Raw genomic sequence first — 27957 nt, 5'->3', positions numbered from 1 at the left:
TCTTCGCCATAATGGAGTGTGATTTTCTTGATTTGTGGGTTCATTCCCTTAGCATTTGTTAACATTTTGAAGTTAAGTTATTGCTATACTTTGCTTGGTTTCATGATGATTTATAAAGTTATGGCTCAACTAATGCTTTAAAAATTGGTTTCTGATTGCGTGTAAGGAATGAAAGGTGGTCTTTGTGTGAGAATATTACAAACTGTAACCCACTAATTCTGAATTCAGTATCTGGCTTTGCTATCAATTTTCTGTAGAACCCAGGGCAACTCAGTAAGTCTCGCCAAGATTGATCAACTGCTTAGTGCAATAAATGGATGAAAGTGCACTAAAATCAAATCCCTCTGTTTATAGGATGACAGCACTCTAAATATGTTAGCTAAGGACTTTCATTCTTCTGCTCTAAAATATCACCTAACGCTACAACAGTTGTCATGTAGTAATATTAGTTTGAGTTGCTTGAGGACATGTAAGCCATTACAATACTTAGTAGCATCAAACAGTGGCCATCATGAAGCTCAATATTGTACCATATTGTACCACGCCATTTGGCCTGGCAAGGCAGCTGAGTGTTGCTAAATACAGAAGAGCAAACAGTTACCAGATTACAAGAGTTTCAATTCAGTCAGCCCATTGACTCCTCTTAACCCTACTAAAAGCAAAAATAAGACCATCAGGTCAAGCAGGCTGTTTCTCACTAAAGCTGTGTCTAATGCTTGCAGAGTTACTTACCCCCCTCCCTTCCTCCCCTTTTGGAGACAGAACAACTTCAGGTACTTCAAGTTCAATGCAAAATGTACAACTATATTAGTCATCTTTCACTTGACCTCTATTTTTCCTATCCTTCACAGTGACCCATGCACACTGATGTCAAAGATGAGTAAGCAATGCAGAGGAGATTGCAGGAGGCTACCAGCTGCAACTACTGGGTTAACTCCATGTAGAATAGGAAGCTAATAAGACAGAAGATCACAGGAGCTCTGTGTGCCCTAGCTGTCACACTGCCACAGCACTGTGACAGCAACAGGAGCAGATGATAAGACAAAATGTTAAGTAACACAGCCTTGTCTTAAAAGTTTATCCAGTCTATTACATTTAGCCCTCCATAAGATCTCCATTTAGATCTACATGTGGTTTTCACATAAACCCTTTGAGCTGATACAAAGTCCACAAATTGTACCTGTTTAACAAAATCAATTAAATGCGTGCCTTTATGGTAAAGTAACGACAACTGTAGGAGTAGATACTGTATATCATTTTATATATGGCTTAGAAAACCAAAGAGAAACTAAACTGGTATAAGTTAGACTTCAATATAAGTTGAAGTGTCTGCACATAGTTTGATCTGGTTAAACTAAACTGTTTTAACATCATACTTCTTTAACCTAATGTGGTATATAATGCCTAATATGATGTAAAAATGCCCTTTTGTGCTAAAGGCAGAAAGTGACATTTGCTTTCTAGGGAATTCCAGTGCCACTACTTTGGAAAATGTCTGCCATTATTTGATTGACTTTCTGCAGATTAGATTGGTGTTTTTTACATATTTTGTGATGATAGCTGTAATAAGATGATGACAGCAAAACTGGGATGCAGTGGAGATGCAGGAAATTCTGGAAAAGAAACAAATGTCTTGTTCTAAGTAACATTTAAGCACAATCAGAACTACCATGAAAGAAAAAGAAAACAACACAATTTATTAATGCTACCAATTTAAATATCCTAAGAATAAATATTATTAATCCATGTTTCTATTTTTTACCCAGAATGGATGAGTTCAGCACTTTTCATTTGTATTTGCTTTAAAAACCACGCATGTAGCCCACTGGCCACTGCGTATAGTATGTAGAATACCTTTCTTCCTGTGTCTGATGCACAAGGAAGATGGGAATATTTATATCAGAAGCTGTTACTTTTCCAAGCTTATTTTCTTGGCTTTGGAAGGCTCCATTTCAATAAGATAGCTGCCAGCAGGCACTGATGTAGTATCATACTGAACACCAGCAAGGCTATACAGGCTTTCATTAAGTCACAAGATTTCCTGAGAAGGAAGAACTTGAATTACACTGGGGACATCATTTCATGTTTCTTACAGCAACATACTATGGTAGATCCCACACTTTTTCCTAAGAATAATGCTTTCCTATTCTGAGTGCTACAGCTGAACTTGCAGAAAGCAATGAGCAGCGTTTAGAAAATTGCTTGGGGTCTAAAGTTCAACTTTGATCATGCTTTGATCATACTGAAGAAAACAAGAGAGATCTCTAATATATCTTAAGACCTGTCTCTAACTAGTGCTGAGAAGAGACTGCTGAGAAATGACAGAAGAGGAACAGCTTGGAAATGTTCAGGGAGAAACAGAGAATAAAATCTGGACATGTATCAGCATTTCCTAGCTTGTAATCGACAGTGTGAAATACAATATATGGGAAGACTCACTGACTTATTTGAGTTATATTTTATTTGTTCCCTTTGGAATTTCCCCCCTACCTAAATAAAAGAAAAAGGGTAAAAATTCTGATAAACTCTGTTTACAAGGCTCTTTCTGGTTTATTTGATAATCAAGGTGGCTAATTGAATTTACCTTTCTTCATATTCTTATCCTATTAACATATTCCTATCCATCACCGCCTATTTTGCTTATCTCTGTGTTCTGATACTTTTCTCTTTTATAAGCATTTTTTTATACAAGCACAGCATATAGTACAGCATAGATAAAATAAACTTTATGACAAGTTGTCTCCAAGGAAATCCTTGCTTGCATAAAATTGTATGAAACCTGCATTTTAGGAGAACATCAGCAGTTTCGAGTAAGTGGAACAGACAGAAGTAAACATATAATTACATAATCCATAACCTAATCTCAATAGGATTTTTGCAATAATGGTAAAAACCTTAAATCCTCCCTTATTCATGAGAGAAGAGTGGAAGAATAAGCCTGATTCTTGCCCTGCTGTGTTCTGGACAGGAATGGAAACAGAACACATTAGCTAGGACACCCTGAAGAGAATTAATATAAGGAAACCTTGGGTACGTACAAGTAAGATGCCTACTCTTAGCATGTCATTTAGATTTTTCTCTGTAGCTGATAGACACCCTTATATAGTAACTTATTCCACTTTGGGCACTTCTTTTAGGATGACATTAATGACTTCCTCTTGCCTATTGCCTGCCCCTGGCTATGAGAAAGGCCCAAAAGAAGAGCTTGTGGCTTCCTGGCTAACACCAGATGAGATGAAGTCTCTGGAAGGTCATTTCCGATGGCTAGGCCAAGATCTGATGATAAACCAAAGCCATATCCTGTGGATCTTATCCTATCTAAGGTCTACTTTAAAACATTTTTAAACCACCACAAAGGTTAGGTTTAGCATTGTTTAATTTAATGTGTTTTACTTTAAAATTGGAGAGGACTCAGCTAATCTGTAGTGACTTGTTAACCTGAGTTAGCTGTTTTGGACTGTGTGGTCATAATAACTTTTGTTATGTCAAAAATATTTGTTCTCCCTAAAAGGCTGGCTTGTCTCTTTGTTGAAATAGGTCTCATTTTCTGATCATTTAGAAACTTAACATATTATAAATAAATAAGTTAGATGATTTTAGCAGGCATGAACTAGTGGTGTTCAACACGTTGCAGTTGGAGTTTAGGGTACACAAGAAAAACAGGACTGAGTCTTCTCCATAATTTGTCAAGAATTCCTATGGCAGGAAGAGCTCAAACTGCAATTTTTAAGGGAAATTAAGAAGACAGGTGGCTAGTGGGAGCTAGTTTCCAGGCATAGGGGACTATTAAAAAAAAATAGCCTTGGCTGAATTTATCACTGTATGTAAGGTATATAAAAGTATTCTTTTTTTCCAAAACTTGGGTCTGCATTTTGGTCATTTCTTACCAAGTTTCCTAATCTTTCAAGCTCAAATTAAGCTCTGTATAGCACTAATGTTAATCCTGTACATCACTAATGTTTGTATCTAGATAATTTTTTAGAAAGTCCACCACATAGTTCATGTAGAAGGATGCAGACATTTCCTAGCACTACATATGCTGGGATGGACTTGTTCACAAATAAATAAAGCAGCTTTCTCCCTCAGGTAGATGTTTTTTGCATAGCTTTTCTTTTTTGCAACAGCAATTTCTGTACATCTTGATGAATGAGAAGTGTAGCAGTTTCTCTGACACTTACTGTCCACCACACATACATTCTTCTTTTGAGTTATAAAGCTGAAGGAATGAGAGGGACTCACAGCAATCAAATCATCACAACAAAGTGTCTAAAAAGGTCAAATAAAATGTCCAGATGTGCTGGCCAATCATCTAAATCATCCACCAAAGAGTTCTCAACAAGAAAACACTGCATTATTGTATAGCCACAGCCAATTGCTCACGATTTTTATGAAAAATTAGGCTTTTAAACTGTTTAGTCAGCCGTGTTGTGTTATAAGAAAAATGAAAAAACAACAGAATCTGCAATTACTAACAAAAATATACATTTTTAGTGTTGGACATATCTTAAAACTTACAAAATACTTGTTATTTTAAAGAGAATTAAGATTTAACAAAAATTGTGATGGCGTGCCAGCTGTATTTTAAAATGGTTTAGGCATGTATGTATTAGGCATCTGTCATGCATCTGTGAAGAAAGAGGGAAGGCAGAAGAAACAGAAACAAGCAAATTTGAAATGTATGTTAAAACACGCCACAAAAGATTGTGGGTGAATTACAGGACTAACTTGCAAGTGATTTTCCCATATAATTAAAAGGTCAAAGCAGTTTGACCTGAACCTGAAATTTAATTTAAATTTAGTTGCTGCTTTATAACATTTGGTTTCAAATGTTCCAGGCAGAGGTGAGATGCAGAATTTCTATGGAATCCTTTTGTTGTTCCTAACCAGATATTGACTGCTATCATCCAAGGACACATCAAGATATAGGCCATCATTGATCCAATATAGCTTTGGTTTTCCATTATAAAAGGTTCCCTTTCATTAGAGTTTTAAAGGATCTAGTGTGAGAAAGTAAAGACCCTGTATTCGTGACCTGAAATAATCTACTCTTTATGAAAGGCTGACAAATCACAGAGAATCAAAGAATGCGCCTGTGGCTGCAGAGGTTTTATCTGAGCCTAATCTAGGGGTCATTGGAAAATTCAATGCATAATTGAAGATTCATCAAAAAGAACTTCTCAGATTAAAAGCTACGTTTACTGTGTGAATGAGAAATCCTGGTGTGTTGCTTTGCTTCCATGTTGTTTGAAGTCAGTTACTTTTTTTAAATTTCAAGAACAAAAGAAACAGCTTAAGGAAAATGAATAATCACATCAGGTATTGGTTTGTGCTCCTAAAATGCAGCAGCTTTCTTAGTGGAAATGAACTTTCTATATTTAGGACAAGTGATGCCACAAGCCTTACCACCATACTCTACCAAGTAGGCCACAGCCATCCCTCACCTGGTCTAGTACTCAACATTTTGTTTGCTTTCACAGGGTTTTTCTTTTCAGTTCTTGGGCAAAGAGCAGACAAGTGAAAAAATAATCTTATTGCAATTCCCAAACCGAAAGAAACTCGGATGTTTTTCCTAAGCCCATCTTTTGCATTATTTTTATATAACAGCATACTATTTTGAGCTGTTTATGAGGTGCTCACGATGGAGAGCTACCTGGTCCCCGGTCAGCCACCTGCCACAGAGCGATGGCTCACAGGGCAGAGTGTGGGCACAGCTCAACCGGGAACACACTTTATGCACAGAGCAGACACGAAACGAGAGGGTGAAGTGCTGACTGATTCGTCTTGTCTATTGACCTTTAAGAGCACCGAAGCACTTTTCACAAAAAAATAAAAAGCAATTTGATTTCAAGAAGAATAAGAGAAAGAAAGGTTCAAGGACATTCCTGTAGACGAAATGCCTAAAAGTACCACCCTGAGTTTATAGATTACCTTATTCCAAGGGATTACTTATATGTCAAAGCCATGCCAAACAACAACACTGCCAACAAATGGACAATTCAATGCCCAGTACAGCATGTGACCAGCTATGCTGTGGCTAGTGACAGCAAAATGACAGAGGAGTGACCAGCAAGGAAGGGGATGGCAACCGCCTCCTGTGGAATGAGCAGATCTTTAATTTGAAGGAAGGAGAAAATAATGGCTGAATATTACCGAAAACGAATGACAGGAAAACAGACCAAAATACTAAGTGGCATCTGCACACTGTGTTTTTTCAAAACTTGAACAATTCTCTGCGAGGGTGCTGAGCGACCACTATGCCTCAGCTGTCCTGACCTGGTGCACCTGGGACCTCTGCCCATGGGGCTGGGGACTCCATGTAAGCTCAAGACCAAATCTAAGCTATATTATAGGTGAACCTGTATTCAGCCCCATCTCTAATCTTGTCTCCTGGACCAACCTTGGATCTATGCTGAAGGTAGCTTGCCTCCAGTCCTGTCCATGGGCCATCATGTCTCTTCGGATGGATCTTGGAGCTGTGTTGCAGACTTATCTCGGGCCCTGTCTCCTGCTGCTGCTGACCAGACTCCTTGTATGGACCTGGTTCATCACCTCGCCTTCTCTGGGACTGCTGATGGGAGCTGCTTCCTTGCCTGAGCTGTGCCACTGGCTGCTATGCCGCTGGCTGCCGTGCCTAGCCTGCTCCCTCTCCGGTCCCAGCCTTGCCTTGCCGACCTGGCTTCCTGCCTTGACCCGGGGCCTGCCTCGTCACTGCAGACTCAGCTGATCGTCACTAGACTGGGGCTGACCCCAGCTGCTGCCCCTGAGCCACTGGACTGACCCCACGCCCTGCCCGAGCCTGCTGCAACGCTTAGCTGCCGGTTCCCCTGCCCCTGGGTGAAGCTTGGTGCTCCGTGCCTGGAGGAAAGGCAATCAGAGCCAATAATATTCCCCTTTATATCAGTGGAAATATAATGTATTTCAATTTGCTCAGCAAATCATCCTCTGCTTAGATAGACCATTCTGAAGTCCACAGAAACCAACCCAAAACTTTCTCCTCAGCAAGCTCTACACTGGCAGTGAATACAGACACAGCCTACATCTAATGATGCAGTCTGATTCTAACTAATAGCAAAATTCTCATCAACTTCAAAGGGAGAAGGAACAAACCTCAGGTCACAGTCCTTGAACCCACAAAGAAGATGACAAAAGCAGTCCCCTGCAGAGCATCATTTAACAGAGGCCTTTATCAGTATAGACAAGGTGATCTTATTAAATTGCATGAGGAATGTGCACGGAGAAATACAGGATCTCTGCTAGTACAGAGACACAGATCTAAAATGGATATGTTTATTGACAAAATGTCATGTAATAATTCACTGCTATGAATGAATCTATAACACAATATTATTATTTAGAACTAGCATCATATCCTCTCTTAATACAGTTAAGTAATACTGTATTATTATAATACAGTTAATAACTGTATTAATACAGTTAAAAATTTACTTAATATGTCCACATTTGGAAGTTAATTAAAGCTGCTGTTTTATTAAAGAGTTATAAAGAGAGTTGTAAATGTTTAATTTACTAAGCAGTTGCTAAGCTTATTTGCCCTGCTGCTCTTCGACACAGATGTGGAAGGCTGAAGTCCCTTGGGAGTCTGGTAAAAGCTATTTCTACAATCTGATTTTGATTAATGAAGTTCAGTGGGGTATAATTTGACAAAGTACTGACATTATTTACAGACAAAAAATAATCTCTTACCTCCATTATCTTTTAGGTGCAGTGCTATCTTGGTGTCATCTGTAAAAGAAATTCAAAGTTAGTTGTAGGAAAATACATTTTTCTAGGTCATGAGTCATTTTAGGAATGACTTTTTAATGTCAAAGAAATTCCACAATTAGAAAATGATTTGGTACTCAACTCAACAAGAATTAGATTGTGGTGTTCTTACTTTTACTGAGCAATGCTTTACTTCCTTACTACTTGTTGTGGTTTAACCCCAGCCAGCAACTAAGCACTACGCAGCCGCTCACTCACTCTCCCCCCCCCACCCCCAGTGGGATGGGGGAGAGAATGGGGAAAATAAAAAAGTAAAACCCGTGAGTTGAGATAAAGACAGTTTAATAGAACACAAAGGAAGAAAATAATGATAATAATAATGATAATGATAATGATAATAATAAAACAACTGGAATATACAAAACAAGTGATGCACAATGCAATTGCTCATCAGTCACCAACCGATGCCCAGTCAGCTCCCAAGCAGCGATCCCCCCACAGGCCAACTCCCCCCAGTTTATATACTGGACATGACATCACATGGTATGGAATACCCCTTTGGTCAGTTTGCGTCAGGTGCCCTGGCTGTGTCCTGTGTCCCCTCCCAATTTCTTGTGCCCCTCCAGCCTTCTTGCTGGCTGGGCATGAGAAGCTGAAGAATCCTTGACTTAGTCTAAACACTACTTGGCAACAACTGAAAACATCAGTGTGTTATCAACTTTATTCTCATACTGAATCCAAAACATAATGCTACTACCAGCTAACACCAGCTACTAGGAATAAAACTAACTGTATCCCAGCTGAAACGAAGACACTACTAAAAAAACATTTATGAGAGTGTTACAGTGTAAAGGAGGATTCCAAATACTGGTAAATAAGGGTACCAGAGTCTGTTTCATAAAACTTACAAATAATTCATTTGTGTTACATGTTCATACATAGCTTGAGCATTCTATCATATTAAGGACTATATGAACCAACAAATGACAATAAAATGAAACAATGACTTAGTTGCTCTTCTAAGAATCATGAAAAGGTCTACCAATTTTAAATCCTATTTATTTCCATGTTCCTCCTCTTGTCGTGAGCTTTAACGAACAAAATGCCAGGGAATAATGCTGCTAATGCAGTCCAAATCCTGCACCAACAGTTTCTAAACTTCTCTTGCTGCAAACAAAACCAGCCTTTCTCGTCAGTAGATTCCCACCTTGAAATGCCTTCAGCTCAAATTTTCCTGTCACAGGCCACTTAAAAAATCTGCCTGTACCTGGTACCTTTTCTTGTGTTAACATACAATTCTGACAGAAAACTGCCCTCCCTCCCTCCACATTTTATAGATGCTATTTGATTAATCTGAGTTAACATTTCTACGTGGCTGAATTTTCTCCAGAAGCAGGCAAGTAGGATACCTCAACCACAAAAAGGCAAGATTTAGGCAGCCAGTGCAACAAGGATGAGAACTGACACACCATCACTTACCCAGTTAATTTAGTTCAGAAGCCTATAGAAACTATTTCACAACAATGAGCACTACATGAAAAGAACAGTGTCAACTGACTGAAAAAAAGTAAACAGGCATATTTCAAAGAGGTTTTTAATTTGGGTTATCTCCAGTTTTCACCTGGTTAAATAGAATACCTAAAGTGATTAAAAATTCATTAAGTCTGTGATGGGAGTTTCTTCACTAACTTTATCAGGACCCTCTCCTACTATTTCAACAGGTTTTGGACTATGGCCTGATGGTTAAAGCAACACAAAAAAACTCCTTGTAACCACAAGTTCTCCAGAAGTCTGCCTGGCTTGCCCATGGACCCCCAGCATGACCCTCTTCTCCAGCACTTCTCCCCTTTGCACCTTACTGTTGCGAGAGCAAGTTGCAATTTAAAAGCAGTAGCAGATATTGCATTGACTGCAATTCCCCACTCTTTCCACTGCCCCAAAAAGAAGAAGGTTAACATGAACACATACTTAAAGGAAATACATTTTTTAGACTTGTAAATGACGTGTTTGCACTATAGAATAATGCAGTGTATACACTTCACCTTCTGTTGGCAGGCTAGTTGGCAGGTAGGAAGTGGTGGATCCTCTGGTGGTCGTTAAAACTCTGAACTTTGTAGTGGTTGGCAGAAGGGTGGTGGTGGAGTATGGAGGTGTTTCAGTTGTGTCTATATTCTTCTCACAAATCTTATCTTTTGACTGTTGAGAAACAACGAAAACAAAGAAGAGAAAATTAATTCTCAGCAGAGGCTGTCACTAAATGGAGAATTTAAGAATGGGCAAGCTGTCAGGATAAAAAGAACGAAAATGGAAACTGTAAATCAAGGAATTTCAAGAGTTTTTTCTTTTCTTTTTTTTTTTTTTTTTGTCCTTTGGAGTACTCTACACAGCATTCAGCAACACACATTTTTCAGTTAGCTGCAAAACTTACAAATCTCAATTGTTAATGACAAGGCTTCAAAGTCATCCCTGAATGTCAAACATGTTATTTCCCCCAATCAGATTTTAACATCTACGATTATCATAGAAATTTTCACTCTTCTATTGTGAACGCTCACTGCCATTGGTCTGGGTGTCATAACACATGTTAAAAAAGATACATTGGAATTAAATTGTAGCTCTCCATAGTGAGTAATGTGTAGTTAACTGGAAGCATTTAATTAGGCTTTACATGCAGTTATCACAGAAGAATATGCATATATGTGTAAAATGTGTGCATGTATTCAGCCTATAAAATATTTATATATCACACTACAGAGCAACACTTTCACTATATGCCTATTAATTCTATATAACATTAACATTTCATGTATCATGTGTCTATAACAATTATTATATAAGTATCCTAAAATATAGACTATAAACTATAATAATCATACAAATGATTGTTATATTAGCACACCATAAATAATTTTCACCATCATACAAGAATTTAACTTGTATTTTCATGGACAAATATTTCGATACAAATCTTGAGTTTTGTTTCTTCTTTTTTTTTTTTTTTTTTAATTTGTGGACACTTTTAAAATTCTGCAGGTGTAATGAATATTTTCTTTTCTGGATTACACAGTTTTGCAGGAAAACACATACAATTAACTAGCAGCAAATATAGGAACTGCTTGTAACTCCTGCTGTCCCCATCGATTTTAATGAGAAGTGGAATCCTGCAAAGCCTGTTCATTTTATTGAGATCCGGCTGTCAAAACCCAGTAGGTGTTGTCTTTCTTTTAATATGTATGGGTATTTTATTGTCCTTTGTTTCACCAGAAATAATATATTACATTAAAAAATGTATCAATACCTGCAGTATAATTATTCTTTAAATTTCTGCATGTTTTAGCTTGAAAACCACTATTAATTTCACTGATGCAATTTAATCAAAATTTAGCTCAAAATCTATATTACAAAGAAGGAAACATTACTATGAGAATCCTCATTATTCATCCTCTTGAATGAATGCATATAAAATTAACCTCTGTGTGCTAATTATTGATCCTTCATTGAACTCCAGCAGTCAGCTCAGACATCATTCTGGAAGATGCTAAGTAAGCTGTTGCTTCTACTCCAGAGAGTCTGAAAGCTGGACTGTAAGCAGCAATCAGCTAGCCTGAAACTGTGCAAATCAAGCTATTAGTTTCTCAGATACACTTAGTGTATCAATAATTTCCTCTCAGATCATGTACTAAGCCTTGGAGCACTAGTTGTGTTGAAACAAGAAGGGAGAAGCAGAATGGGATGCTACTGTCCTGCAGAGAGCAGTTTTTGGATAACTTCATCTACAGGCACAACTGAGTCCTAGCTAATTATAATCTGGATTAAAGCAATACAGAGATAGTGCACTATAGTAACATATACTCCCAGTACCTTTTATTTTATGTTCTTGAAGAGGTCGTCCTCCACAGACAATAAATCTCACAGAAATTCCATTCTTAAATCAGCAGATTACAAATTGCAAAGCTGAAGTTTCAAGGCCATGTAATAAGGTAGTATGTTGGACGCAGTTATCTTGCAATTACAGTTATAAGGAAAAAATTTCTTCCATCAGACTGGATTTATATCATTGCTTCTCTTTGCTTCTACTGAGAATATAACAGAATGTGTTTTTCTAACTAGACACTTGGGGCTAAGTTTTGCCCTGAGTTTCGCCTGACATTACATTTCAGAAGGGCTATGTTGCTGAAACTCATGACAGAATTTAGCCCTTTCAGCCAAAATGGAAAAGTAACTGCTTTTTTATGGCCATCAGGAGATTAAAAGTGTCATAAATTAATTTGTTCCTATTACCACAATCCCCAAAAGAAAAAAAAACCACAAAAAACCCCCCAAAGTCCAAACCAAAAAACCTTCTAAAGGGAGGACACTGAGAAGGAGCCAGCAGTAAGATACTTATATATGTATCTTCTCTGGTCCAGGAGTACCCCAAATAACTCTTTTAGAGGAGGCCTATAGTCCCTGTTTGACAGTCCACCATTACCACAGTCAGATATCTTTTTTGTTCTTTTGCTGCTGCTCCATGAAAGGAAATCCAAATGCCTTGTAGGTTTGGGTTTTTTTAAATCTCTTTGAATTTATGCATGTAATTTCTTCTGTACTAAATGATTTGGCCAGTTTTCATAATCAAAATGCAATCCCTGTTTTTCACTTGAGACTACTCTGGCAGAGGGTTTTCTGAGATGCGGAACATCACAGTTTCTTCCCCTTTTCTGGCAAGAGTCAGAGATCTAAGAGAAAACCGGTGCAGTGACACTGTTCTGGGGCAGGCTTTCTGGTATTTTTATTTTTTATTTAAAGTATTTTCTCAGAGATAAAATTTTTACTCTGTGTCCATTTTATTCCCTCAAATGGGGAGTATAATTGCTCAGCCTATTTTGCTTTATTATGACTTACAGCATTTCCACTGAATGATAGAGATAAATATAGCATGCCTTTGGCCTTGAAACCATGCTTCATAATCTGAAGAATTTAATCAAAAGCATCATAAGTATATAAATGGCCTCTGATGGGCTGAGGATGTAAACTACTCACATACCTCTTCAGGGCAGCCACTGTCTACCCAATCTTGCCGGTGACGGTCAAATCCACTGGAGCATCTTTAAATGATGAAATAGGTAGAGTTGTGCAGATGGAAATAGGAGGAAAACAAGAACAAGAAAGGAAGGGGAAAGAAGAGAAGAGAATGACAGAGAGAATAAGTAAATGATGTGATTTATTTTAAAATCCATATGATTTATGTAGTATTGCTTTTATTCAAGAGGCAGTTGCTTGCAATATGAGTTAATCATTTAATCCACTTCAGTGAAACATGTTTCAATGAATGAGTTTTTATTTATTTTTTTTTAAATTTATAGTTTTTAAATAGGAATGTCTCCCTTCCACTGGATAATTATTCTTAAGACTGCACTGAACCATAACATTTTTAAGTTTGATGTCAGCCATATAGATGTAAATTGGTTTAATTATTTCTACCAGACTTCTTAGCCAGGAAAATTTAATCCTGCAGAGGATGTAGTGAACCAGTCACTGCTTTTATCAGGCAAGGTGATCTGAGACATCAAGATACACACACAATGATGTGATCAATGTTCACAGATTTAGGTAACAGCTCCTCAGAACAGCCTTCATGACAATTAGAGAATACTATACAGCTGCTTCTACTTCCTTATTAGCTGTAGAAAACTTAAGTAGCATGCATATTTCTTATCAAATTAGGTGAGGTTGATAGCCTGCTTGCAATATCCTTTTTAATTTTTAAATTTTCAATTTTAAAGCAACTTGTAACACTTTAATATAATGATTCCTTTGGCAATCCCCACCTCACAAGAGTGTTACCAGTGTTTATACAGTAACTTAGGGTTTCCTAGACAACAGTTAGCATTACAAACAGAAAGCATTATTAAACCAGCAAGCAAATAACTAAACCATGATGTCCGACTCTGAAAGAAATTCTCCCCAGTTACTTTTTTTAATTTTTGTTTGTTTGTTTGTTTTCTGCATTTATTTCCTGTAGTATTTTGTTATGAGACAGGATGATGTCATTTGGCACCCATGGTCATAACTTACCTGACTGTACAGCAAATAACTTTCTCACTGTCTTTTAGTAAGACTAGGCAAGCAAATAAGGCCACTGTTATGGTTAGCTCTATTTATGGGGTAATTTTTTGTTCTCAGTGAACTAAAAGATGCCAAGACATGCCAAGTACTACCTTACTTCAACTGAGGTAAACAGGTGCATTTGGAAGAATGGAACAGTGGAATCACTTTTATAGTAGGAGAGGATGTTATAAGAAGATGTAAACAATGTTAACAACACACCTGAGATAATAAACTTCTCCATATAATTATTCTGAGGAGAAACTACAATGTCTTTGACAAAAGATTTTGAGAAAATGTTGATTCTCCTGTGGTAGTTGCACTGATCCATATTCCACCATTGGCAATGTTACTAAAAAAAATACTCCAACCCTAACAGGTATCAATTATCATTCACTCTATAGCAACTGACTTTTTAAGAAACCTGTTGCAGTGAACAAAAAAGATGCCTAAACCAGAAATGCATTCTAGAGGAATGCAGAGACTTCCTTCCCAATGCATGGGAATAAAGGTCACTGTAAAGAGTTTTTTCTTGCTGAAGGGTGAGTGAATCAGTGTTATGCTGGAGCTCGGTGCTGCCTCCCTATCTTTGTGGTACTAAGCAGAAAGAAATGATGACATGACATTCCAGGTATGAATAAAAGATATTTTTTTGAAATCTCAGTCTCCCCTACATTCCCCTAAAGTTTGAAGAGCTTCATTAGCAACTTCTGTGCCCATCTTGAAGGAGAACTGGACTAATTTTCAGATGTACACATTATATTTTAGTCATACTGCTCTGGCTAAATCTAATGGGTTTGAGGATATTCTGTGCATCTGAAAATCAAGCCCAATGTTTAGACATGACATCAAGCCACTCCATAATTCCTACAATAGAGGCAATTTCTGCAGGTACATAACCATGCTAATTTAAATCCAACTGTACTGTGGCAGTACACTCCCCCCAGCAGGAAACAAAACTTCTCTAGGCAGGGAGAAGAGAAAAAAAACCCCAAACCTTGAGGCCACAGGTTGAAAATTGAACAGACAAATCGAGACGTGCCAGGTACACTGAGGTGACCTTCTTGGCCAATAGAGATTAAATGACCATATGCGCGTTTTGAGTCATCACTTTTAAATTTTAAGGATTCTTAAGTCGGCTGTTGTGTGGATTGTCCGGCTCATAGTTCACAAACAAGTTTCACCATGGTGCACACAGGCGACTCATGGGGGGTCACAAAAGTGACCCAGCCTTGGGTTGCCTTGAGGCCCTGTCTCTCTGCAGAGATGACTCATGGGGAGCTGTGTAGACAGCTTAGCCCTGGGTTGTCTAATAAACCCTAAAGTAAACAGGGCAGTGGCTGCACCATTCAAAGAACCAAAACCTGAACTGAGCCTTGAAATCCCTTAGCAAATAGTATGCCCTGAGTCTCAATCCAACCACTATTCAGTTGCTGAGGAAGCAAGGTGAAAACAAACAAACAAACAAACAAAAAACCAAACCCAAAACCTGGAGGGTTTCAGCTTCAGTTTCAAATGACAACCTTGTGTATTCAATCACAGACCAACAAAGGAAAGATAAGGGAAAACTCCACTCAGATATACATAATCCATTTAGGCTTATATCATAATCCACTCAGATGTAGTCATACACACCATTCCACAAGTCAGGGGATAAAAACTCTAAGATTCAGGTTGGAAAGGGGGGAGTCACTTCTCCAACTATACAGTTAAGGAAACACACACACACCCCCACACACACCCCACCTTCATCGGGACGCCGGTCAAGGTAACTTCCCTGGGATTGAGAGCCCTTACCTGGAGGGGTAAGTGAATATTGTTTATGCTTTAAGTTTGTAAATGCGTTTGTGGTTGTCTGTGAATCGCTTGTGATTGTAATAATGTACTACTCTTGCCTTAAAAAATTGCAATAGTGCATTCCTCCATTGTATCTGTAAAACCTGCAATAGTGGCGTGTTAAGTCTGTAAGTGAAGTTCAAGTAAGTTGTTTGCTTGAACCTTGCAGTTAAGTCTGCAAGTGAAGTTCAGGTCATTTGCTTGAACCTTGCAGTTAAGTCCTTTTCCGTCACAGCTGTGTAGTACTAATTCCCCTTACATCATTGAGCCTGTAGTTTACTAATATTATCGGAGTTCTAACTAACTTTTTACTGAAGAATAAATCTGACTTTTAACAGCTGTTGGATTTGATTGTGCATGCCTCCGTAACATGTACTTAGACCTAGTAGGGATAAATGACCTTTTATCTTAGATTTTATCTTGTATCTAAATGGTGTCAAACTTAAGACTCCAAATGTTAAATGAATAAAAGCTTATCCCAGGTGCACTTACTTACAGTTCTTAAGTCTTTTCTGACAGACTACTGAAATACGGTGGCAAGTAACATTGCTGGGGCTGATTTTTTCCCAGGAATTAACGAACCACCAAAAGTTGAATGCAACATGCAAGGATTTGGAATGGCTCTTTCAAACATGTGAGCCTCTCTTCAGATGACTGTATCTTAAAGAATAATACATTAAACCCCAGACACTGTTTATTTAACATTTTCTACTGATGCAATGGTGAGTCCAAACAATATTATCAGAAAGCAGCTTTATCAGGAACGAGATAGGCTCCAGCAAACCTGTTTGTGAACTTCCTTTGAGACATATGTCAATGAGATGTCAGCCATAGCAGCTACTATCATTGCTGCATCGTTGAGTTAGAATTCTGGGAACTGTCATTTCAGTGCACCACGCGCTTTACCCACTGCACTTTTAAGACTTTCATTTAGTAGCACGGTGATAATTCCCTGTTGCCATTAAATCATTGGAGCAGATTTGATTAGCTATGCCATTTATACCATCTGTCAACATGGCCATTTTATAACAACTTCATTTTCAAGTGATGACCGAAATCAGCTCCTAGGAAAGCAATAACAAAGATGTTCTAGGAAATGAGAATAGGGACATTCATGAAATGTAAGGAATTCCAGGATTTGTGTGGAACTTGGGAGTACTGATTCAGGAAGCAAAGGGAGAATTAAAGTCTCTGCATGCATAGCAATGATGATTTGGCATAACTAATGCAGCTGAGTCTGGGTAACAAGAAAGATGTCAGAATCCTTTCTGTGAACTGTACATAGCCAGAAAGGAGATCGAGATGTCATAAGATCTACCAGATGCTATTTATCTCTACTTCACAGAGAAGATTCAAATGACAAGAAGCATCCAGTCAGTGCATGAGTTGAAATGCTTTGCTTCTTCTCTTTTAAGAGAGTTCAATGAGGATTAATAATAATAATAAATCAGATACACTGTATACAGAGAATTCATCAAGGTTTAGCCTATAAAAGCTATAAACTTAATGGAAAATTATTGGGAAGGAAAGGGACAAAGTATGGATGGAAAAATCTTTTCACCAGGTTGAACTGGTATAAAACATTCAAGAGCATTAAAATGCACAACATGTGTTCTTTAAACCAACTGTTCCCTAGGTTTTTTTGCCAGGATATCTGTAACAGCATATAAAGAATGGATTTCTGAGAACTGAAGGGCATTCCAGAAATCTGAAATGATTTCTTAAATACCATGTAATTATTCAGCTCAGTTAAAATGTTTATTGACTCCTATAAATATAAGGTTAACCTGGAAAATTAAATAGAAAATTGAACAGACCGAACTCTTTCCTGCCTTCAAACAGTAAGGAGGGCGCATCACATTAGGAAAAGATTAAGGCACTCACTAGGTTGTTTGAATTACTAAAAGGAGAATTAGAATATTTTAAAGTGGAATTTCTTTCCAAGCTGAGGGAGATAAGAATTAAAATATAAAAATAAATACATATATATATAAAAATATATTTAAAAAAATAAAAATACCGGAAGCCTTGAACTTTGTGTCTGTCCAGCTGAAAAAAACCCTAATCATAGAGCAATTTTTGGAGGAAAAAAAGCTCTTTGTGCTCTGTTTGGTTTTGCTTCCCCTTACCGCAGAACAGGCTCCATTTTGGTTCCTCCATCTTTTGAATATCACTTTCTTGTCCCACTGTGCTGTCTGGGAAAAGACTGTATTTTCCTCCCATTGTTATTTTCCACTTTCCCTTGTCACAAATGCAGAACTTTATCACAGCTCGAAGCGCTTATGAAGTTCATGTGAAGTGTCACTGTGAGTGACTGTGGTATAAATTTGTAAGATATTTGAATGGTATTTGTGCTTATCATCTAGTTCAATACACCCAATCGTATATCTGAATTCAACCATAAATGTGTTGTCTGTATTTACCCTTTACTTAAACATATTGCTTAATTAAACTGTACTTCAGAATAGGATGACAATTTGAATAGTTAGAAGAGGATTTGCTCCTACCTTGCTCTTATAAGGTAAGAATAGCTAAGATGACTTGCTTAATACAAGGATTTTAAACATACAGCACTACAAACAGCCTGTACTATTTTAACATTTATGAAAAATTCAAATATAATTACTAAGGCATAGTTAATACTTGATGCAGCATATCTGTGTCTGCAGCACTGAATTCCATCATTGTCTTAACATTGCATGCCTCTCAAAATGTACAAAATTCAGGTGATGATAAGGAGGATTAGAGTGTGGCACAAATTTCAGCTGGTAATCTTCAGCCTGATGATGGTTCTACAATTTTATGGGACAGAAAGTTTGGAAAAATATAGCTATATGTTCTGTAAAGTACTCCTGCAACATCATGTAACCAGAGAAGTGAAAAGATGTTTAAAAAAAAAAAAAAAAAGCTGTTATTTTACAGTAAAAGATTGAACATGTGTAAGACTTGATATTTGCAACTCTGACACAACATGTGAATAGGCAGTAGGAAGCAAGGATTCCCATGGGGAATTCTTGCTGTTGAAAGAGCCTAAGAATAAAAGTGGGCTAAAAGAAGTAAGTTTTATTTCCAATTCAACTAGAAAGAAAGGAAAAAATCCTAGTTAAAGTGAGACTTGGCAGAGTTCTGATTACAGAAGAATAGGAGGATATTTTCTATAATCTTAATGTCAGTTACAACAACAAAGGAAACATGCTGAAAAGCAGATAAAGAATAAAAAAGAAGCTTTTGCTAAAGGCTCTGCTTTGAATAACTAGAACGAAAAAGAAAGTGTAAGAGGAAGGCCCTAGAGTCAGATTTATGAGATTATGGCATCAGACTTTCCAACAAAATCAGCAGAAAATAATAATCAAATGTGTTCTCTGGGAAGGAGCCACACTGAAATTAGTCTCTGAAACCAGGTTACGTTCTCCACTGTCTTTGACTTTGTGTGTTTATACCTAGACAAAGTGGGTATAAAGAGCTAATAGCAACAGAATTTAGCAGAGAATTCTGATCTGTTGGCATTGCTACCTGTTTTGCACACAAGTAATTACTCAGGGTTCAAGGCAAAGAGCTCCAAAGCATTGCTGGGTGTACTTTACACTCTGGTTAGTGATCCTAACTAGCACAATTAATCCCCCTTTCTTACCTTTACATGATTGTCTGAACTATTTTCTATCTTTGAATATCCAAAATGATCTCTTCAATTTTAGGGTGGATGCTCCCATGATCTTACACTTTTTTTTCCCAATACTGCATGTTACATTTCCTTCTGGTTAAATAAATAAAAGTGAGTGGCCAGTTGTGTTTTGAGAGCTGCTTTATAATGCTTTACGCTGACAACTTCAGAAGTACAGCTAGCCTCACATACCCATTGCTTTATCTCTTGTTTTTAAAACAAAAATATGAAGGTCACCTTTGGAGAAAATATTTCCTTTTCCACTTTAGAGATGAGGAAATAGAGCATAGGAGACATGAAATGATCAACTGAGATAACAGAATTCTGTAACAGAACCTAGAGTTAATCCCAGATTTTCTGAAAACCAGACAAGCATACACTAATTCACAGGTCCTCTGTTTCCCATAGTACTCCCAGACATATGAATTGTAGAACTGGGAATGATATCGAAAAGCATCAAGTCTCAGGTAGCATGCACCAAGGCACAGCTCTCATTCACACATTGGCCAAGCTCCTTTTGTTATTCCTATACTTTTACTGGGATTATGCTCCTTTATGAAAAAACCCCACTGATAACATTAACAAGTAGAAGAGTCCTTGGGACAGGATGAAAGTGGCCTGGTGGTTAAAGATAGTATGAAATAAGGCTATTCACATTTCTGTTATCACATTTGAACCCCCAGCAATTGTGCAATACATAACATGGCTGTTTCAAGTACTAGTGGGCATCAGCATCTGAGCTGCTAGAAAGAGAAGTGCAGAGACGTTTTGGTTAGGCTAGGTTAGTGGTCCTGTTATATCTCATTCACAACTAAAAAAAGAAGTTAAAGGAAGCAGGAGCTATGACAGGAAAATGAGGCATAATGTGCTAAACTGACTCTACATCAACCAATGTTTATATGCTTACAAAGGTATGCCAACAAAACAGGAGAGCATTCTGCACAAAGAACATACAGTTTTGAAACTGCATATTCATACCACTGCATTTGTGGAAAGTATGGATGAAATAGGGTTAAGAAAAACACCTGCTGTAAAGGCTCAGTGAATTCTTCACCTAGGGAGTAAAAGAAAGGAAGGACATGAATCATCCTGTAATTGGTTATGTTCAAAGGAACTTAAAGTTCAGAAAGTTATTTGTTTCCCAAATTAGTATTCTACTTGCATCTCATTTTTTATTTAGAAGTGAGTCAAATTCTGAAGTCAACATTCAGCAAGAACAGTCTGCAAAACAGATTACCAAAGAATTACAGAACAGTTGGGGCTCATCAATTTCTTCATTAATTGTACATATTAATATTTGTTGTGATATCCGGTGGGAAGCAAGTGGTTTCATCAGTGCTATATGATAATGCAGACCTTTGAAGAGTTAATAGATCTGAATAGAGGGGGAACTGAAGATGTAATGGTGCACAAAAAAGCCTTGATATTTAGGAAGAATACTGAGAAAAATTCATTATTTTCTCTGAAATTGGGAATACCTCCTACAGGGAAATGTTACAGTTCCCACTGTTTAGGTGACTGGAAAGATTGATAAAATATATATGCTATAGAGAATCAGTAGACTGTGTTGAGAAATTCAACAGTTTGCCTTAGCAGGTCTTAATCTCAGATTATCCAATTTTTATGAAGAGACATGTGGATTTCAGATTTGTCTAAATAAAAATTTCTGGTAACATTACACAGGAGTATGTGTATAGCAATATGTAAAATTTAAAATATTATGCTAATGAAAAGAGACTTTTCATTTATGGCCCCTCCTTAAAGAGTGATGTCTAGGAGGCAATGAGACAAATATGATTTCAGTGATGCTCAAGTGATATTGAGTAGTACAACCATAAGAGGTTAGCACTTCTGGAAAGCAGTTAAGACTATTGTGATCATTCTGGCTGTTTCTATACTAGTAAGATAAACATGCCCAGAAATGTTCCTTGGCACTGAAGACTGCTGGCACAGAAGGGCCCATGCCTGAACAAGCAAACTCTCTCAACCTTGAAAAGAAGGAGTCTGCACATAAACTGCCAACTGGGAATAATCCCTGGAACAGTACAACTCCTGAACCATGCCTGGGAACTGTTCTGGACAGTGCTCCTGAGCATGGACTGAAATCACATCAGGGAACATCATAACTATTTAATGGCACAGACAATCATTTTCCAATGCCCAGGAAGCTTCCCAGGCTCTGTTTAATCTGCAAGTAATTCTATGTCAAAAAATATTTGGTATGGGAAGATGAACTACAGCTGTACAAGTGACTGTTTTGTATGACCACTAAACTGACCATTAAACAAATCTGACTGGGACTGCCATTCTGCATTACATTTCAGTGAAACACAAAAAGTAAAGAAAAAGAAAATTTCATATAGTGCAAAAACTTTCCATTAAAAAAATCTTGATTGATTCATTTAAAAACTACGTGATTTAATTCCTTGTTTTATTTATTTCCCTTGTAATGAGAGCAGAGGAAATGAAGAGTGAGAGTCACAGAATTGGTGGAAGACCCGATTTCTCCATGGTAATGCAGTGGGTTGGATGTTTATATGAAGGGAAGAAAACTATGCTTCCACAAAAGTACATTAACATTCATCCTATAAAGTACCCTAGAGTCAGGTGTGATAATGTGGGCTGCCTGTCTCCACAGAGGTGTCCTGAACTTTTGTCCTGAGCTTGGAGGTCTTCTGAAATTCTTCGTTCTCAGTTTCTGTTCTTTCAATTTTTATAAACACTTGAAATAAGGAAAGAGAGGTGCAGTTGAGAAGATTATTATCTAGCCCAACAATTTAGGATACAATGGGGAGGTGGTATCTGGGTTCTGTTATATAGTCTCATGAACATTCAAATATTTGATAAAAGATATACAACAAGTCATTTCTGGGAATATACCATTTTCTGGCAGTCAAGGAAGGAGTCAGGAACTACAAGTTAAATTCACCTCAGACATGAAAGGGAAGAAATATGATACCTTGTTCCTCACTAAATTAAAGTTCTGCCAAGAGGGCCTATTGGATAAAGTGCGCCTATTGCACAACCATTGTTTTTGCTAATCCATTAATGAAGTTTTTTCCGTAGCTGAATTTATCTGACAAATTGTCCTGAAGTCATAAAGATTGGGTTGGTCAAATTTGTGTATTTTCTAATACATCATTGTTGGAAAAGAAAAAAATTCCCAGTTGTCTGCTGTTGTAAGCAGTAAAGTTGATTTATTTCAGTCCATTGGAAGAGAAGGTAAGATAAAGTGCAAAATAGCAGCAAAACCAATAGAACTGCCCTATGTCTAGTGATGCATAAAAACATTACAAAGTGAGGAACTATGGATAATTGAACTAACCTGTTTCAGTACTATCCTACTTTTTATGACTAAGAATTCAGTTAGGACTACAAAAACTAATTCATTTCATTAGGAGTACCTTGCTTATATATTTGGCTTATAAACTGGGAGAACTGCTGTTGTAGGGCCTAACTGCTCTCTTTAGAAACTAAGCACCTACTTATGTTTTTTTTTCTTTTCTTCCATTAGCTTCCATATTAGAACTTTGAAGTGTTTTTCTCACTGAAGTCAAAACTCCTTATATCCTGCCATACTTGGTTTCAGGAGTAGTGACCATGAACTATTTAAAAATTCACTATTTTCATTAGGGGAAGAGACTAGTCAACTTACTTCTAACTCTTCTAGTAGCACAGGAATAGTAGTTAGCATAAAATAATATAAAAACCTGTATTTGATAGTCAACAGAGAGAGAAGTGGATAAAATTAACAGTAGTTTAGCAGACAAAGGTAACTCTTCCAGACAAATTAATGTTAGTTAGGTTAAGGAAAAGTTAGCAAATTTTGGTGGTGTGAAAATCAGATGAGTTGGGACTTTACACACAAAAGAAGTGGAAGAAACAGCCTGAGTGCCAAGAAGACAATCTAAGCAGGTTAAAAATTATGCTGTAGACAAGATGATATGTTGATATCTGATTATTTTAGGTTAAGATAGATTATAGTGAAACAATCAAAGAGGAGTTTGGGATCCTGACTGCACTCCTCTGTCTTTGCACCTGTGCTCATATATAAGAGGTTCCTATCTGCAGATGTCAAAGCCTTCTTGAAGCTCTGTCTCTGAATTCAGATAAAGTAGGTAAAATTTCTGCCTTACCTGGTAACTTCCCTCTCAGAGATCTTGAAGTAATCTTTACTTTTGTGTTTAAATAACTATCCTATTTTTTCTATTTGTTCTAATTTCTGTATTCACCTAATCATCATCTACCTATATTTCACATTACCGTACCATGCAAATTAACATCCTAACTGTTTTGCATTATACTTTGTTTACCGTGTGTAATACGTGAGCATGTTGTTAAGTATAAATCTTTTAATTTGTTATCAGGAAAGTCTGTTTTCTTTGAGATGTGTTCCTTGCACTCTTCTGATTATACAATTAAAGTCTAATAGTTACATTAGACCTCCATTTGAGCCATTTACTTGGGAATCAGCCAGGCTATAATGCCTGGTATAGAAACTCAGTCCTGAGAAAGCCCACCACATGGCATAGAAAAATGACCAGAAGTTTAAGTTTCTTAAGATGTCTAGGATATGTATAAATTGCATTCTAAGGTGTCTGTCTGTGGAGCCCTTTCACAGGCAAGTGTCACCTTTCACCAGTTGTGACGGTCTGACAAATTATAGTCAATGTCTCAAACATTCATTAAAGAACTTTGGTGGAGAAAATGGCCTCTGTAAAAATGCTGGAGTTTTGTGAACAGGACAATGCGGCCAGAGGAGAGGGCCCCACGGAGGGTGGGACCGCACTTCTCCAAAGCCGCAATTCCTTATCTTAAGTGACCAGGAGAAGGAGCACAGCGTATGTGCCTGGAGGAGGAGGCCCCACGGAAGATGGGACTGTGCTTCTATCTTAAGTGGTCATGCCAGCAGAAAAAGAGAGGCAACTCCGCAATGAACCCCCCCTCCGCAAAGCTCACCGACCGATTCCAGAGAACCCCGGGAATGGGAACTGCGCATGTCGAGACCATCGACTAACACGCTATAAAAGAAGGGAGAACAAGTTCTCAGTGCGCACCCTCCGGAACTGGATCTCTACACTGGCTGGACCAACGCTGGACCCAGGACTGGTGAAACCCTTTTCTACTCTCTTTTTTTCTTTCTCTCTCTCCCTCTTTTCCTTCTCTCTTTTCCACAGTCCCTACACCTCATCCTTTTAAACATAAACCGTTGACCAAGCCTGAGACTAGGAGTGGATCTAGCCGCCCCTGGGCTCCTCTTTGAGAAGGAGTCCAGAAAGCAAGGGGGTCTGCTCTGAACCTCGTGACTCAACGGGAGGGCTCTGCTTCTGATACATTTCATGTTCCTTTTTCCATTTCTTTTTCTACACCTTCCTTCTCTTCTCAAACAGTGGCTTAACGACATGTTGCAAGGTTCATATTGATAAGTTCACTTGTACTTGGGCAAGGTTAGCTAGGTTGAATAAATGTTGATTGTTGTTTGAACTCCCCTGGTGTCGTTTCACCTTAATTCTGACAAAGGAAATCCACGAACCTGAGTTGCTCCGACTTTGGGACGTGACACCAGTGAAAGAGGAACATGTTTGAATCCAAACTTCCTGGTAGTAACTATCAGTGTAAGAATTGAATAGGCAAAAATGAAATCAAACAGAAAAGAATTTGGGGCTGCTGTGTGACTGAACATGGTGCAGTTCTGCCAGCAAATGACTTTAATCCCAGAGTGAATGCCTGTTTAATAGAGCAGGGAATACCCACTATTACAGCTGTAGCACTCAGGATAAACAAACAATACAGAATCAAGTCTGAACTCAACTCTGTTGTGATTTGAAAGTTTATGGCTGGCACAGAAGTTGCAGTTCTAGATATAAATGGTTTATCAAAGACTGAATGGGATTTTGTCTTACTGTTCTAACACAACAAATGAAGAATAAAAAGTTACTAGTATGTAAAAGAATTGCAAAAGAAGTTTCTACACAAAAGAGCTGTGCTACCTAGCTATTTATCTACTGTTTTATCACTATGGTATCTGAGGTACATCTGTGAAATTAAACATGGAAATTAAACACGGATTTTGTGATCTTCCTTCCAAATTAATCAGCAGAAGTAAATATTCTCAAAGGTATAAATAACAGATGGATATGTACTTTCCCTCCTCTCAACGGGATTTAAGTGCTTAACTGTCCTCTGTATCTTTGAATAACTACTTCCTGCATTTTTAATAAAACACCTTAGGAAATATGATATATTTGATAGACTTACATGAGACATACTTTGCATTAAGGTCTTAAAACTGTCCAGGCAGTGGTCCTTTTTGTATTGACTGTGATATCTGTGTCTTAGCCAAGCTGTGTTGCAAAATTGGATAGCACAGAAACCTGCAGAGTGGATAATGAACAGAGTTTCTAAGCTCCAGAAGACACAGCAACATCTCTGGCAAGGGAACCAATAGCTAGTGAAACCAGTCTCAGATTTTGAAAGGCAAATGATATGGTAAGAAACACAAATATACCATATGAGTAGTGTGAGTGATGTGGCTTAAATAAATCACTGTGTTTATATCTAGATTAAGAAACTTCAAAATGCTCCCCAGTCTTCAAGTCAAGGATTTCATAGAAAATATTTCGACAGAAAGATTAGGATTTCAGAGTAATGAAAATTGTAGCAATCTTCTGCCCATTTTGTAGAAATAATTTAAAGTTTTGTAACCCAGCCTTGCATTTCTTAAAAATCTGCATCAGTTATGAGCATAACTGTTGTCCTCATGTTTTTCTGAGTTATTCAGGAAAACAAAGCAAGGCATACATATGTAAAAGTGTGTGACTAATGCTGCAGCTGTAAGAAAACTGACTAGTTTCTGTATGAAAGCAGGATTTAAGTTCAGCTGGGTAGATATCAAATCTATTAATGGTAGGTTAGAGGTAGTTTTATTCTCCAGCTTGAGGCTGCTGAGAACATCAGTGAGCAGAAAGGACGACACTGCAGAAGAACGTGTGCAGAAAGGAAACTCAAGCAATGAAGCTCACAAGACAATGTTCTACTAGTGCAGGAAAAGCTTAGGTGTTTGCCCTGAACACAGCTCTCAAGCATTATGTGTCCATTATAAGATACCAGCTTTGAACCACGCAAGGGTTCTTTCTACTCTAGCAGGTCCCACACCGTATCAAGTGAATTGGCCAGTCTTGCTCTGGCGTGTCCTAGGCCTCTCAGAGCTACTGCACCTGAGAGTTCTGTTCAGAGATTGAACTTTTTAGGTTTATTTGTATTAACCATAGGAATTGTTCCAGACAATCTGTGCTCAAAGGGAATTACAGAAATTCCACAATAATTCCATGGAATCCAGGTACTAACAAATTCCACAAACTTATCAAAAAAATGTAGAAAGGCTATTTACCTGCTATTTTTCCATGTATCAATCTCAGCAAAAAGTTAGTTCATCTGGCTGCAGGCTAAATTTCAATAAAAACAGGTTAAAAGCTCAGGATCATCTAAGTTCGATAACAGTGCTTTTAAATGTACCATTACATACATTTTACTGATACGTACATCTTTACTGATATTTATTTTTAAATGGACCTTCAGGCTACTGAAGCTTACACTGTCTTCTAAACAGAACGGCCATCCCGCTTGAGAATATCTATTACTATGATCTTGCGAGGCTTCTTTCATCAAACAATACCATCACTGGGCTCACTCTGGTTTGAGAAAATGCTTTGTTCATTAAGCACTCCTGTGCCACTTCCTTTTCTTGCTTTACTCCCACCAGGCTTGCCATGCATACAAAATTCTCAATTATTGAATGCTAATTTGCTAACAGTTTCTTGCAGTTCATGCGTTCAAATTAGCTTGTCAAATTAAGAGCAAGCAGCTTGGAAAAGATTTGAAGAAGTTGGGTGTGGAGCAATTCTCTGCTCAATAAAGTATAGATCTAGTTATCGTATCATTCCTGTCAGTGATGTATTAGGGCTGACAAATTTACACATTCATTCTTGATACATTTGTTGCACTTATTAAAAAGACCAATTGCTGTCTCAACACAACTTTTAAAACAGAAGGAAAATATGTTGCATTTTAATCAGAGCAGACTCTGACAAAGGGCCAGAATTTCTACTTCTTAGATTTTCGATATTATCGCTCCGTAATTGGCAAAGAAACAGTATACAAGTTCGAAAAATAGTACTGACATTACTTTTGATTTATCACAGGGTAAATTTGACCTAATTCAACAATCTGCTTGTTAAGACCCAGGTGTTAAGACTCTGCCATGTTTTCATATAAAACCACTCCAGCATAAAGAACTGCTGTAGTGGCACACAACTTCTGTAGACAGGCAGAATCTGGCACATTTCTTTGTGCCTGAAGCAGCAGTATGATCAGCAAATTCATGAAGTTATACACATTGATAGAACAGAATATATTTTACAGAATACATTATATTTTAAACCTCTAGCCCTTCTAAAGCATTTAAAATGAGATTTTCCTTGTCATTTGTATATGAATCTATTACACTGATTGGATTATATATGCTCCCTCTGGTGGTTTGTTTAAACCATACAAATACCTCATTTTTTAAATTTTGTAATTCAATGGCTTAGATACTGTGGCCAATTTTATAATAACAGCACACTACTCTCAGTAAATAGTGTTAAATAGTG

General features: G+C 37.6%; 1 protein-coding gene across 1 annotated transcript in view; it reads right to left on the bottom strand.

Annotated features, from left to right (window-relative positions):
- Positions 1-27957, bottom strand: part of PLXDC2 (plexin domain containing 2) — a 282907-nt gene that overhangs the window by 23465 nt on the left and 231485 nt on the right. Inside the window, exons 10-12 of the mRNA XM_030009614.2 lie at positions 12749-12809; positions 9765-9918; positions 7705-7743 (exon numbers count right to left, since the gene is read on the bottom strand). Of these exons, the coding sequence (XP_029865474.1) occupies positions 7705-7743; positions 9765-9918; positions 12749-12809 (254 nt within the window). The remainder of the gene's footprint in view (positions 1-7704; positions 7744-9764; positions 9919-12748; positions 12810-27957) is intronic.

Source organism: Aquila chrysaetos, chromosome 3 (genome assembly GCF_900496995.4).
Source record: "Aquila chrysaetos chrysaetos chromosome 3, bAquChr1.4, whole genome shotgun sequence".
Lineage (NCBI taxonomy): Eukaryota > Metazoa > Chordata > Aves > Accipitriformes > Accipitridae > Aquila > Aquila chrysaetos.
Note: the sequence above shows the minus strand (reverse complement) of the source record. Positions and strands in the feature narration are given on the sequence as shown.